Genomic DNA, 16,339 nt, shown 5'->3' on the forward strand with positions numbered 1-16,339 from the left:
TTTAATAGCATTAAGCCACTTGCATGAAGAAAGAAAATCAATTCATAAAAATCAAATTATCATAATTAGATTACATCAAAACACCCTAGTTATAGAGTTTAGTTCATATTATAAATGATGTAATCCATAACAAAACAAATGAACAAAAATATAGAATTTATAAGAAATGAAGAAAGAGAATAAAACTTTTTTGATGTGTAGGATTTCTTTCTTAAAAAATGTTATCACCAATTCTTGAAGAAATCTTCCACTAAGAGTGCTCCAATTCTCCAATCCTTCAAGCTCTCTCACCTCCAACTCCTTCAATTTTTCATCCTTCCTTCTCTATTTATACTCATTCATTTCTTTTTTTCCTTAATTTTCTCCTTAAAACATAGGATACCTTACCTCCATGTTTTCCTCTCCGTGTTTTCCTCTCCATGTTTTTCTCTTCCATGTTTTCCTCTCCATGTTTTATGCCACCCATGTCCACTCAAAAGTTTAGGTCCCATACTCAATACAAAGTAATCCCTCAAAATATCAAGAATTACAATTTAGGAATTTTTGTAAGATACAACCTTAATTTAATTAGACTTTTGGGCTAGGCTTCTTAGGTCCAATTGGGCCTAATTCTTCATGAAATAGGCAGCCCAAATAACCCTTAAAAGGCCTCTTAATCCATCTACAAATCAGCCCAACTTGGAGAAAATGGAATGCAAAATTCGTAGGTAATGCTGAATTTTTGACAACTTTGACTTTCTATCACTCTAACAACCATAACTTTTTTTAGAAAATTTGGATTTACATATTGTTTGAAGCATAGAAAAGTAGACATATAGAGCTCTCACATATATTGTTTTCATAATTTTTTTACATTCCAATTGGTACAGATTTTTTTTTCTAATCAGACCTTTGAGTAGCGAAAATCGATAACTTTTGCTCTTCTTTCTCACATTTCCTTCAAATCCTATTAACATGATAAATTACCTAAAATTAATATGAAAACATATATAAGCATAATAATTAAGCATAAAATCAAGAATAATATAGAAAATATTAGCACATCAATAGTCATGAAAGTGGCTAAGTTATATGCATTTTATGCATATCTTGTCATATTTATACATATATTGTTGCATCGATGGTTATGATATTTCATTCGGCATGATATTATTGGCATATCGATACTCGTGTCGGGATGGGATATCACCCTAATAGTGTAGTCGTAATTCTCCAAGGGCAATTGATGGAACAACGTTAAGATTATCTTGAAAGCAAATCGGGATTCTGCCTAGGGTTTCGTGCTGGACTGGTGGGCTAGGGAAGTTACACATGTTGTTCATGTATTTGCATCATGCATTCATCTGTTTTTAAACCCTCACTAGAAGATTCATCTACTAACTGGATTATACCTCTCGAACATTCAAACGTTCCAGATAGGACTTGCAGCTTAGACATGGAAGTGATTAAGACGTGGCGGCACGTGGTGACGTGTCTGATGGATTCAGTATGTGGTTCTGGTATTTTGCTTCATCATGAAGAGACGGATATATTTTTAATCTTATACTCTTTTGATGATTAGTCTTATACTATATAAGAGTGTTATGTATTCGAGTGATATTTTGAGGAACCAATCATGTAATATTGTTCAATATTATTGAGGTATCATTTGATTGTATCTAAAATATTTAGTTATTATCTTTGAAAGATAAGTCTCCATGTATTTTGTATTTGAAGATATACTATGACACGGATTCTTATGTTATGATTTAAGTGAATTCGGTTATATATCATATCAGGTTTCGATTATTGCTTCCGCATTTACAATGATTACCTATCTTAACTTATTGATTCTTATTTTGGTATGTTGAGAAAGTAGTACGGGATTGTTGGGGAATGATTTATATTGAGTTTATATTGTAAAAAAATATATCCCTGAAATTTCTAAATTATTTAACGCTCAGAAAAAATGGGGCGTTACATTGATGATATTTTGATAATGGTAATTGGCTTCACAAAACTTTACTAAAGCACTCATTTTGGAGTCAAAAGTATTGACTGGTTCTTAAAAGCAATCTACTATAGGATTTGCTTGCTCATGGTTGTTTGTTGTCGACTATTATTACATCCTTTCAGTCAAAGGTTCTAAGAACTGTCAACTGAATTTTGTAAATTGTCGACCCCCTCTTTTAAACATTTGAGAATTAGTCGATCGATTATTAAAAATAGTAAATCGGTTTTCTTACCAAAATTTTAATGGCTAACTAGACTTGATTTCTACATATAGTTTTTCTTAAAGATTTTGGCTCCAACAACTACATTTATTGAGAGAGCCCACAAAGCCTATATATAAATGAAATTTTGAATCTTGAGAGGATGTTGTTAACAATTGGGCTTTCATGTTTCATTTACACATTCTCAAGTTTTTCTTATACTTCATTTTTCTCTCTCATTTTTCTATCAAGGCTATTTGTAATGACCTCACTCCTAGAGACCCCATAAGCAGGAATTCAAGAGGGAGCGCTAAAAGAATGGAAACAGAAATAAGAACTCTATTAAGGTCATTCAACTCTATAGTAATACACATTAGAAATTCATCACAACCATTCTTCATATACTATCTTTGACATTCAGAATAAAATATATGACATTCTTTACAATACATTAGGCCTTGAACAGATATTACAATGGGTCCAGACCACAAAAGTTTAGCTAGCATCTTTAAAAAGAACAAATCGACACTCCAAGATCTTTCAGTCTGGTGAGCTCTATACACTACTACCCCAATGATCAAACCCTTCACGGGCCATCCCCGTCCTTACCCTTACCAGTGCCTAGAATGGTAAGAAGAAAATTTGAGCCATAAGGCCCAACAAGTGTATACAAAAGAAAAGGAATAACAAAGCTGGAAGTTGACTGACTCAAGAACTGAACCTTATTCAATTTAAGTCATGCTCAATGCGTCATCCCATACTATGAATCACAATGTCAAGTCAACGATATAAATGCATAAATGCACACATATGGTCCTTGGAGCCCACATAAGGTACTCATTCATTTGCACCCAAGGTCTTGTATACAAACCTGCAGTTGCCATGAATTAGCTAGAATATAAAAATCATGAGTCGGAGCTCTCATACTAGAACCACCACCACTATAACCACTACAATCCCCACAACACCACAACAAAAGTATGAGTCAAAACTCTCAATACAAACTCGAGCCAATGCTCATATAAGATCATCATAACGTAGCGCATCAGTAACCATGCATATAAATCCGTCGCTCGCATCAGTAACCATGCAATGCAACACATAGAAAATGCAATGGTTCTTAGAGCATAAATGTGATGGCAAGGCTCCCATAAGCCAAGCATCGGCAATGATATGCCCACGTAGTAATTCACACATGCAAAATGCTCTACATGTATATGCTTGCCTATCATACATGAGTTAGCACTCAACAAGTCAACTGTGTCATGCCAATGTTCACAATCCCAACAAATACAAAGCATGGCCCCCAATGAATGCAACTCGAACCCCAACACCACAACATATATGTGTGATGGCATGTAAAACTTATCACATGAAAACATGCAAATTAAATGTGTTTGATTTTACATTTCTAAACGACCCTAATATTAACTAGATTATAAGCCCAAACATGCATATTTATTCCCCAAAAACATCTATCCAAGATGTGAATTTAAGAGGAGAATACTTAAAAAACAACTTTTCTTTTATAGAAGAACAAAAGCATAATCGATCGACAGCCTCCTATAATTGGTCGACAGTTCCTTGGCATATTTCGACCGACAAAATGCCATGCCACCCGAGATTTCACACAAACATGCAAGTTTCACCAAAAATGCATGCATGATCTATACCTTAACAAAAACCACACCATTCCCAAATGATTATAGGGTAAAACAAATCCAATTTTGAGTTCCAAAGCACTTCAACAAGAATAAACAAAAATCAAGAGAGATTTACAATCCTTTTTACATAGATACTTCCCAAGATCTTTTCCCCAAAAATAGGAGGTTTTGGTGATTAAACCACAAAGAATCATTGATTCAATAGTTAAGGAGCTCAAAGAAATATTAGATCTTGCCTCTTAAAAGGAGAAGAGGGAGGAGAACTTGCATATAGAACAAAAGGGAGAGATCTTGCATGTGATGAAAGGAACAAGAGGATCTCACATCCATAACCAAAAGAAAAGATGAACTTGCCTCTTACACAAAAAGAAGAGGAAGTAGAACTTTCCTTACTATACTCCACCCTTGATCCAAGCTTAATAAAAGCTTTTACAAGAATCCAATCTCCACCAACCTAGAAGAAACCACCCAAGAGAAGGAAGAAGGTGATGGAAAATCAGCCTCTTCTCCCTAAAATCCCTTCTTGAAGCACCAATAACCAAAGGAGAAAGAGAGAAGAAGAAAAGGAAAAGAGAAGATAACTCACCGCCTCTCGCGGCCCTTTCCCACCTTCTACAAGCTTCCACCGACTTCTCTCCCTTATCCCACTTGAATTTATAAGCCAAATGGCCAAGAAACTCTAGCCTAGCAGAAGCTCGTTGACAATTTTGAAGACATATGTCGTCTACTAGAAGCCATCCTTTTCTAATCTATCGACAGATTCCTCCATTACCTTACAACCTGTCGACAGATCACTTTCATCTATCGACAAACAGAATCCTCCCCACCAATCTATTGACAGCCTACCCTCCATTTGTCGATCAACCGATCCCAATTTCCTCCAACATCGTTAGCAACCTATCTTCCAACACCTCTAACTTGGACCCCTAGATATTCAACATCTTTGCTTCCTCATTTGCCTTCGATCACTCCATATCCCACTCGTTTATAATTCCCTTTTACTTAGCCTTTCTATACAATTCCTCCCACCTCAAACTTAGAACTTCCACATCAAGTTTAGCTACTTAAATCCTCAAACTACACATGTGATCCTCTTCCTAGACCATAAATAACTAGCGAGCCATAATTAAATCAACATAGAAGCAATTTACTTATTCTCTTTCATTATTCTTTTTTTTCAAAATTCTGGGTCATTACACTATTTGTATTCATTGTAAATATTTCTTCAAGCCCTATTCTAGATAGATTTCAGAGAGAGTGTTGCTAGATTTGAATATCTTGTATTGTATTTTTCCTAATAGGTTGTGCTAAAAGAACTAGCTTGGAGTTAGTTGGTGTAATAGGTTGTGGTCTACAACTTGACAATTGTTTAGTGAATTTTGAAATCTCGAGTAGGGAACTAGAACAATGGATGTAGACAGGGTTGAGCCGAATCACTCTAAATTCCTGGTGTCATTTGCATACTTTGATCTTTATCTTTTTTCATTTAACTCACTACTTTCATATCTCTTGCAAACCTCTAGAAATTTATAAATATTATAAACACCCAATTCACCCTCTCGGGCATATGGTGCCATTAGATTACATAAACCCAACAAAACTCATTTCTTGATGCACCTAACTGATTGCATTACTTTATGGGTTATTACGCATGCCTAGTGAATACCTAAGAATAGTAGTTGCGAGTTCTTAGTGGAAGAAAAATGATTGTAAAAATATATGATAATAACCAACCCTAAGCTTTGCTCTAATTGCAAAAGTAGCTCTCATATTTTTTAAATAGCAAAGACCACCATTGCTAGTAAAAATTATTACAAATTGACCATTTTATCCCTATGCTCTCTCCTCTCCTCTCCTCTCCTCTCTCTTTCTCTCTCTAAACTCTATATATAAATATAACTCTATATATAAATATAAATTTCATTTGAAAAAATATCTTGAAAATCTAAATCCAAACTAAAAGATATATACTTTTTCCTAAAAAAATATCATAATTATAGAAAATATATCTTGAAATTGTATTTTAATTACAACAACTATATTTTCTAATCTTTAACTAAATATGTATATATAGATTAATTTTATTTTATAAGAATATATTTAGAAAATCTAATTCTAAATTATATTTTTTTAGTGCTAAAACTATATCCAAATATTTTCTATGAAAGCACTGTAGAATATATGAAAATTTAAAAGAGAAAACTCTTTTCACATTGCCAAAGTTGAATCGTAGCAAATTGTTGGGGTTTTGCAACCTCAACCTCAGTGGGGTTGCAGAGGAAGTTTAGCAATTGTGTGCAACATAGCATTATTGGGTTTCCACCCAGCGACAACATGAACCCAACATGGCTTGGGTTTGATTGTGGGGGGGGGGAGGACAAAAATTTCAAGTAATTGAAAAATCTAGAAGAATCCCTTATCCTTATAAAAATCAAGCACCGTACCAACAAATTGAAAAATCACGACGAGACGCACGCCAAAATTGGGTCTTCTTCTTTCCAATCTCCATTTGAGTACAGGAAGTGCTTGTTCCTCATTATTTATTTGGCTATGGTTCCAATCGATTGTGGATTTTTTTTAAGTGAGAGAGAGAGAATTAAATTATTTGTGGAAAGAGAGATAAAGGAAGAGAGTAAGGAAGATGAAGGCATTTTAGTCTGAAAAATTAACGAGGGTTAAGTAACAACATAAGGCTAGGGCAACAAAGTTGAGGGATGCCATTATTATTTTTAGAACCTCGGGAGTATAACCATCTTTTAATCAAATATCAAAGGTACCAAGCGTTTTTTTTTTTTTTTTTTGTATTTATTTATTAGAACTATAACACATAACATTATTTAAATATTAATTTTTGCATAAAAATTATGAAACATATTATTTCATTTATTCTAGAAAACTAGTTTCAGGCTGGCAATTTTCAGCCAATGACGAGAGCAATCTTGAACATATGCAAGTGCGAAATTCCGTGTGGAATTTTCCTCCCCACTTTGACTAGGATATTAATAAACGGTGTAAGGAGACCATCCAAATCAGTTGTTTGGTGACAGAAAATGACAATTTTATCCATTCTAACAAAGCAAAGCAAGAGGCCTTCTATTTTGAGACCAAGATTAAAATCTCATTATTTTGACAAAGTACCACATATACACAAAATATATTTTTGGACATTTATGTGTTCATATTTATTTTATGTTTATAATTATCATATTAGGAGGACGTGCATCAATTGATGTGTAATTTAGAGAATGACAAAGTTTAATGAGATTGTGAGTTTGGATGTTGATGATGTCAAATATATATCCACGTCACAAGTGCACGGGGACATATAGATGACACGTAAATGAAAAATGACACACAAGTATCTAGCATCATTAATTATAATGGCTAGCTCTAGGGTCCATCGCATGTTAAGAGTAACTATAAATATGGTTGTTTGATTTATCATATATGGGCTTACAAATTTACAAGTAACAAAAACCTCAAGTGTATTGGTTTTTCAGATGGTGTGTAAGATAATTTATATTTTTGTGAATATATTATCACATAGTGAATTTTTACTAATTTTGCCTACCGACTTTGGCATTTTGTCAAACTAGCATCAGAGTGATTATATCAACAAAGGGTCAAAAATTTTACTTTGATTATTATATATATTTCCCTTTATAGAAATCTTTATGTTAATTGATCTACCCTAAGATCATTGCGAGAGTTTTGTGTAATTTTATTTTTATTTTTGTTTATTTTAGGAAATTATCCTCTTTTGATAAAAGAAAATTTTAAAGCAAATCAATGTGCAGTGTCGATGCATGTACCCATGTTAAAGGACCACCTACTTTGCTGCTTTGAGAAGGTTAAAAAGGTCATTTTCTATCACCGAACAAATGATTCAGACGGTTTCTTTGCACCGTTTATCAATATCCTTGTGACTATCAATCCTAGAAAGTTGACAATAACTTCCAAAATGCCACGGTAGACAACGCACAGAGAAGAGTCATTACTCTCCCAATATTTACTCACTCAGGTTTCGGCATAGTCTAACCTTGTATCCCCCTTAATTCCCCCTCCATCTCTCTCTAAAATGAAGGGATCTTCTTCTTCTTCTTCTTCTTCCCTTGTCAACCAGCAAGATCAGCCAAAAATACCTTTCTTGAAAACTCCAGTGTCGGAGGTAAACCAAAAGCCCGGTGTCAGGCCCTATGTTCGCTCCAAAACGCCTCGCCTCCGATGGACCCATGACCTTCACTGTGGCTTTGTGAATGCAGTTGAACGCCTCGGAGGAGAAGACAGTAATCTCTCTCTCTCTCTCTCCACATTTAGTGAGACTTCAACGGAAGATTATGAAGATATTGAGATGTTTCCTTTCTTCCTTTGTTCGTTTGTTTGTCTTTTGGTAGGGGCAACTCCAAAGATGATTTTACAATTGATGAATTTGAAAGGGCTAACAATATCACATGTGAAGAGCCACCTCCAGGTTCTGATACAGTTCTAGAGTATTTTGAACTATATTTTTCAGACTTTTCTTAATGTTTTGAGTTCTCTTTTTATCAATATTTGTCTGAATAGTTTGATTTTCGTCATCAACAGATGTACAGGATATCGAGGCATGAGTTGTTGGCACGAGGTATGATATATAAGCATGAATATATGGATTGCCCTTATCATTATCTCATGATCCAAGCACTATCGAGGTGTCATTTCAAATTCATATATTTTTTTCTTTCAAATTCACTATAGATTTGGACAACACAAATGCTTTAAACAAAAATATATCCCAACAACGAATTTAAAATTTCAATTCCAAATTTCAAATATATGGTTCAATTAACTCTATTTAAAAGTAATCTTAGAGAATTTATAAATACATTTTCCATAAAGAAAGCTTGTTTTGATAATTAATGACTAGGAGTTATATTACTCATGCATGTTGTTCTTAAATTAATGTTACATAAAAATCTTTTTATTTGCCAAGATTCACAATATGTTTCTTCTTTTGGGAATAGGGTGAATAAAGCTCTTAATGTAACAAAAACAACCCAAAACTTGAACCAAGCCTTGTGTAGAGTAACAAAACAATAGCTTAGACTTTAAAAAAGATTTCTCAACAAAAGAATTTGAGCTAACACATTGGTGTTTGACAAACTACTCCTTAACAAATGAATATAGACTATCAAACTAAGTGTAACAAACACCTTAATTAGTAAATCTAGCTCAAACTAAAAGTCCATGAACTGTCACATTAGCTTCTTTGTGAGTATGAATAATCCTCCACCCTCCTTATAACCTAAGAAGAACTTTGATATGCTAGATTTTAACTTGGGATGCCTAATGCATCATCTATTTCTCCTCACCTAGTTGATTCAGTCTTAAAGAATTCGTTTCTATAATCATGGACTCTCATTCTTTATTAAAACACAAGAAAAGGTTTCTCTAACAATTGTAGCTTCAATATTAAGGGGTTTACTACATTACAATATATTGTACTAGGGAAGAGGACTTCCCCTATATAATCTCTAGATATAATGCCCCCGATACCAGAATTCCTCAACCAAGATGCATTTGCATTTATCTTAGTAGTGTGCTTGTTGTTCCTATTAGTCTCTTAGCCTTTATTGAAACTCTCTAGATACTTCTTCCAAGCTTCCTTTCTCTCATTCATATATTCCCCTTTGTTGCATTCTACTTGCTCCATCTTCATAAGATTTCTAGCCCTTCACACTTAATTTGGCCATTAATACTATCTATGAAGGTAACCAAGTTGAACGATTCCTTCTTGGACTAAAGATTCAAATTTTGCGGATTCAAAATAGATGTCATCCAACCTTTTTATGACTTGAAATAGTAATCAATCATACTAAAACCGCTAAAAAAGGAAACCCGACTACTCTAGCTCTTTTTGACAAGAAAAATGTGAATAATAGTTTCGTCCTAATCGTCACACAGATAACATTATTTATCAATGATTTGTACCCTTCATACAATCTCAATCCATTTTTGTAAAGAGAACATTAGCTACTACCTTCCATAAACGCATTTTCAACCTTCAAAGTAATTTCAATTCCAATATCTTTCTCCACATCTTTACAAATACTTCAAAGAGTGAGACCCCTACTTCTACTATTGAATCATAAGGCTATTTTTTAAAGAGTTCCTTATTCTTCTCGTCAATTTTTTCCCAATAACCTTACCCATTTTGAATTGGCGTTGGAATTTTCCTAATACCTTCCAATATTCTATCATAAGAAAGCTTTTCAAGCTTATCTATTCTCCAATTTCTAGATCTCCAACAAACCAAGTCTTGGAGTTTGCACGAAGTTCAACTCCTAGGATTTTATATTGAGGTAAAAAAGACCCAATTGGTTGTAGGAATCCAAGGTTTTCAACTGAACTTTGATAATCCTTTCATTATATACCAATGAACCTACAAGCTCTTTTACACATAATTTATTTTGAGCTTGGCAAACTCATTCACATAGAAGATTTGGGCACACTATTTTTTTCCTCAATAAAATGGCTTTTCTTGAGGTAGTTTTGTGACGACCCTTCTCCTGGAGTCCCTATGACCAAGGAAATCGAGATGGAGCAACCAAAAATAATGGATATAGAATAAAACTCAATTGAGAGCATCAACTTTATTTTCATAAACAATCAAATCCACAACTATTTTCTTGCATTAACATTCATTTAATATTCATCGACAAAAATGCATCATTCTTTACATCACGTTAGACTTTCTCAAAAGATAACACCAACAAGCATTAACTTACAAAATCTAACCAACTTCTTCTACATCCCAAAACAACCCCCATAGATCTTTAACCAAGAGAGCTCTGTACACATCTACCCAAAAGATCCAAGCCCTATTAGGCTCGCCCTCATCTTGAGCCTTACCTTTACTTGAAATGATGTAAAGCAAAAATATGCCATAAGGCCCAGCATGTATAATAAGAAGCGACATGAGGCATGAATAGAACTCACCAATAAATAAACTCATGCACGTAGAACTATTAGCCACACAAAATGCACCCATGCCATGCATCTTCATCTCATACACAACTGAATAAGGTATACATATCCTTAAAACCACATAAATTATTATTCACATAACAATCGATCCTTGGGGCCCATTAGCTTAACCCAATGCCTATGCTCACATACAACATATGGTCCTTGGGGCCCATTAGCTCAACCCAAAATCTTAAATATACCATACACCACGAGGTCTTTGGAGCCCATTAGCTCAACCCAAGGTCTATGCTCACATACAACATATGCCCCTTGGGGCCCATTAGCTCAACCCAAAGCCTTGGTACACATATAATATATGGTCCTTGGGGCCCATCTCTATAGCTCAACCCAAGACAATAAATATATACACAACACAATATATGAAACCATACACTTAAAATGCTTTCCATGCATAAGTCCACATATGGCCCAACACTAACTCTTTATCATGCCTAATCATGCACATTTATTCCCCCCAAAACATCTATTCTAGATGTGGAACTAAAACAAAAAACTCCTAAGCAACAACATGACTTTAATAGTAAAGGGCTAGTAGGAACGGTCGACAACCCCCCAGTAACAGTTGATAGCCATGGGCTCATCTGTCGACGAGCATAGCTCACCACATGCAAGCAACACAAAATCGTCCACAGCCTCTGGGCAACAGTCTACCGAAAGCTCATATTTTCGCTCAAAACATGACATTCAAGAATCTCACAAGTCATGCAAGCCACAATAAAACTTGTAAGATCTTAACCCTAACAAGAAAAACGTCATTCCTTAAAAATTATAGGGTGGAAGAGACCTTATTTGAAGTTCCAAAAGGTTTCATCATAAACTAACAAGAAACAAGGGAGATTTACAATACTTTCTACATAGGCATTTTGCAAGAACCACTTTTCTAAAGTAGAGGGTTTTAAATGATAAATCACATAGATACCTTGATTCAAGAGTTTTAGACCTAAATGAGATATTAGAACTTGCCTTATCTAGCTTCCCTTGGGTCCTCACTTGAAGAAATATGCTACAAGGGAGAAACTTACACTTCACACACCCAAAACAGAGAACCAAATAGAGGAAAGAAAACATGAAGGAAAACAGGAACCGGCTAGCTCCAACTCCTCCATGGAGCTTTAATGATCAAGGATGAAGAAAAAGAGAAGTAGAAACCCTTGCTCTCAAAGCTCCCCCCCCGCCCCCCAACATTTTCGTTGGTTCCACTTTCTCTCTCTCTCAATTACATACCCCCTTTCCTCATTAACTTATTCCATATGTATATACTAATGCAATAAATTCTAATATTAGATATATATATATATATACCTTGCATAATCAGTAGCCCCACACCCCACTCACTTTTGACTTTTCCACATTTCACTTCACTTGCAATTACTTTCTTTTACTTTGACTTTGTTGACCATTCAACATATGTATAATTTCTTTTGGCTTGACTTTTCAACATATAACTTCCTTTGCTTTGGCTTTTCCACCTCACCTAAAACAACACAATTAATTGCTCAAAAATTGTTACTCAAATAAAGCAAAAATTCAACTCTCATATAATATCACCCGAGTGGCCCAATCCCATTAACAGGTCATTACAGTTTTCCTTTATGACCTTCACCTATAAAGAACTCTAATCGGCTTATAGATAGTATAGAACTACCACTCCAACTTTGTAAGAAGAGTCTTATTAGTCACATAAGTCCTAAATCCTAGACCTTTTACTTTAGTTAGCCTATAAAGAGTCTTCAATGAATTAAAATGCATGAACAACTCTTTGTTCTTTCCTTCCCCACAAAGACTTAGCCCACTTTTTAGCTCTACTAATGGCCTACCTTCTTGGAGACATTAAAATCTAAACTTAATGGATAAGCTCCTAAAATCAAAGATAGTGTTGCTTTAACCATAGCAATTCTACCTAGTACAAGCTCTTGGAGGACTTCTATCATTTCAAGTTCCAATCTATCTTCTCAATAAGTAATCAAATGTTTGGAGATTTGATTTCTTCCTGAAAATGATCAAACCTAGCTAAACCCCATCCTCTTTTCATCTTTTCAAATTCTACCAACTTTGAATCTCCTTAGCTCTTTCCCTTTCTATGCTTTTTGCTCAACAAAAGGGTTGACTTGTTTCTGTTGACCTTTTGTCCAAAAATATTCTAAAAAATTTCCATGTTTTTCTTAGTGGTTTCCACATTCTTCTTATTATCACTATAAAGCTCAAGTAAGTCATTTGAAAACATCAAATGGTTAAAAAGATTAATTCTAATTGATATTTTGATACATTTTTGATTACCTAAGGAAGCTTCATATATTAACTTCATTTTTCAAAATAAAAAGGAAAATTGAAAAGGGGATCTCCTTAGCTCTGAAACCTCATTGATTTTTTATGGAGCCCATAGGCCACCATTGATGATAACTAAAAATGTTGGGATGGTTACACATTTATAAAACACACATTGGAAGGCCAAGTTCTTAAAGAACCTAAAAATGATTGAGCACCACTCGAAATTGTAGTAAGCCTTCGCCATATTGAAGTTAATTGCCATAAGACCCTCTCTTCCTTTTCTTCCTCATTTTATGCATAATCTCTTGGAATAACATCACATTATCTTAAATACATCTTCCTTGGCCAAAATGTGACTTCATTGAAAATATTACTTTCCTTAGAATCAGTTTGATCCTATTGGCTGAAGTATAGGATATTACTTTGTAGGCCACATTACAAACACTTATTAGCCTGTAATTGTTGATTGAGTTAGGAATAAGGGCTATAAATGTATGACTTAACTACCTTAGAATATACTCTTCTCTTAAAAAGCCTTGAATCATTTTCATGAGATCTCTATGGTTTGTGTCCCACTAAGACTTGTAAAATATGGAGGCATACCATTTCGACCTAGGGCCTTTAAAGCTAACAAGCATGCAATCACTTACTTGATTTTTTCCAAGTTAGGGATCTAACTAAACTTGTTAATTTCGTGCTACTCTATTGTTGGATAGAGAAGCTAGTCCACATGCTCTAAATTACATGAGGACAATTGCTAACTGCAGTACTAAATGAACTTCTCTCCCACTATTTTTCTGTCCTTCACTACCTCCCCCACCTCTTTTTTGATGCTGCAAATGAAGTCCCTCTTTCTTCTAATAACTATTATTGAAGCACAAAAATGTTTTGATATTTTGTTCCTCCTCCAATAATCATTATATCCTTGATTTTTATTTACAAAAATGTTCTATTCTACCATTTGACTCTCTCAAATCTTTTTTCAAAATATCCTAATCCTTAAAACTATTTGAATCACTTCCTTCCTAAATAGTTGGATTTTTTTAGTTATTTCCATACAACTTTGGAAGCAATTACCAATGATTCTCTTTGTTCCAATCTTTTAAATGGACCATTGTTCTTTAATTTTTGAAAAAATCTATAATCATGTGAGTCTTAAGACTCAACTAAGAGAACATCTAGGAGTGCTTAAAAAAATCTATAATCATGTGAGCCTCATTGCTTATCTAAAAAAAATAAAAATAAAAAGCTTCATTCCTCATTAGCTAAGGTTGAGTTTAGTTGTTTTGGGTCTGTGTTGGTTGGAGAGACAAGAAAGAAAAAAAAAACTACATGCATGAAAGAATGATAGACTACACCTTCAACTTGATGGACAATATTGGAAATAGCAAAAATATTTGGTGTATTGATACATTATTTTGTTATTGATGGTGGGAGGTTATTAGGGTATAAATGAATTGGGATTTTTGATGATTTGGACCGTACTCTAGCTTGTGTGCAACACAGTTAGGTGTTATATGGGTAACCATCCTATGATGTCTTGGACTATTACTAAGCTTAACCAATGCTAATTTGAAGATTTTCCAACCAATCGATTCACTAAATTCAAGGAATCATTTCCCAACATGTTAGCCTATGCTTTTTGTAATTAGAATAGCTTATTTTACCATATTAGCTTTTGGTGTTAAAGGGGTTGCTATAAGATTAAATATTGCAGAATTGGCCCATATAATAATGCCTTTAGAATTTCTCACTATGGTTCATTCTTGGTCATTCAAAGATTATCTTAAATTGTTGACTATATAATTAATTTTTTTTTTTAGTAAAACTATTAGATAACCATTGATGTTTTTCTAATCTTGCTTAATTACGTTTATGGGTTTGAACATGATTTACAAGCTAATGATAGCTTACATAAAATGAATGATTGTTGTATGAACTATTTCATACTTTTAACTTCCATGGTTTTCTATTGCAGAAGTTGAAGTAGCAAAAAGGAATAATGAAAAGATTCAAAGTCATCAATATGATGCCCAAGGACTGAATGCAAGCAGAGGACATGGAAATCAACATTGCTTTCAAGAGTTTTATCCTAAGAATTATACTAGCTTGCAAGCAACATGGTTCATTTCTCTTTTCTTTTTGTGAATTCTTCTATGGGATTGAAACTAATTAGGGATGAATAGAAACTTAAAGACAACAACATGAAAATACTTATTTGTTCTCATGAGACATTGCCTTTCCAATTTTTAGATTTTCAATTAGGATAATGAAATAAAGACAATAGGGTTAATTTATTAAACATGTTTGAAAATTTTAGTCACCAAAATATACCTTTATGCATAGAAATCACATTTGTTGTTGTTTGGTTTCAAATTTGGGCATCTTTCCAGGAAAGAAATGATGCAAGAAGCTCGGAAGAAAAATAATGTTATTCATGAGCCACTTTCATACCTAAAAGCAACCATGGGAAATGTGGGCATGAATTACAAAGATCTACCCCTTAGCTACATTCCCCAGGTTCTCTCTCTTTCTCCCTCCCTCGCTCTCTCTCTTTAAGCTTGATAAGACTAATGGCCTTTAAACCTTTCCTCTTGTTCTTGCAGAGAAATTACCAAGAAAAGAAGCTTTTGATAGGTGGCAATGATGTAAAAAACAATAGTAGAATCTGGAATGATTTTCAAGGAAATGGTAAAGGAAAAGACACTAGAAGTAGCACAAGCAACACATTGACTCTGTCATCTATAAGAGATGCAAGTGACATCTCTCTTGAGCTAACTCTAGGATAATGGTTAATCTAATTACTTGCACATGCACACATATCATGGACTTGGAAAAATGGACCAAGATTTTTATGTAAAGCTTCTTAATGATGCATTTTGCTAGATATTAATGCATAGACCAGTCGCCTAAACAATCTCTGAACAACATTGATTATGTTTCCCTTGAATTATAATGGCTAATTAAAAGGCATCTTCATATTATACTGAAGAAAATTTCATATTTTTTTTATAGATAATGATGCTATTGAGAAATTTGTATTTTGATTTATGGAGAAAAAAAAATTTAAAATATATTTTCTGTAAATTTGGTTTATTGATGATTTCCAAAATATTTTATAAATTCTTTTAAATTGGAGAACTTCATGTTTATATACATATCTCCTTCAAAATAACCGAGTATAATTTT

At 33.8% G+C, this 16,339-nt stretch overlaps 1 protein-coding gene across 1 annotated transcript; it reads left to right on the plus strand.

Annotated features, from left to right (window-relative positions):
- The first annotated feature begins 7,934 nt into the window (after positions 1–7,934).
- On the plus strand, positions 7,935–15,939 carry LOC127794753 (protein PHR1-LIKE 1-like). Its single transcript, XM_052325999.1, has 6 exons — positions 7,935–8,142; positions 8,251–8,327; positions 8,420–8,477; positions 15,129–15,273; positions 15,544–15,670; positions 15,757–15,939. Exons 1-6 carry the CDS (start codon positions 7,935–7,937, stop codon positions 15,937–15,939), a joined length of 798 nt encoding a protein of 265 aa, XP_052181959.1.
- The last annotated feature ends 400 nt before the right edge of the window (positions 15,940–16,339 follow it).

This window comes from Diospyros lotus, chromosome 2 (assembly GCF_014633365.1).
Source record: "Diospyros lotus cultivar Yz01 chromosome 2, ASM1463336v1, whole genome shotgun sequence".
NCBI classification, from domain to species: domain Eukaryota; kingdom Viridiplantae; phylum Streptophyta; class Magnoliopsida; order Ericales; family Ebenaceae; genus Diospyros; species Diospyros lotus.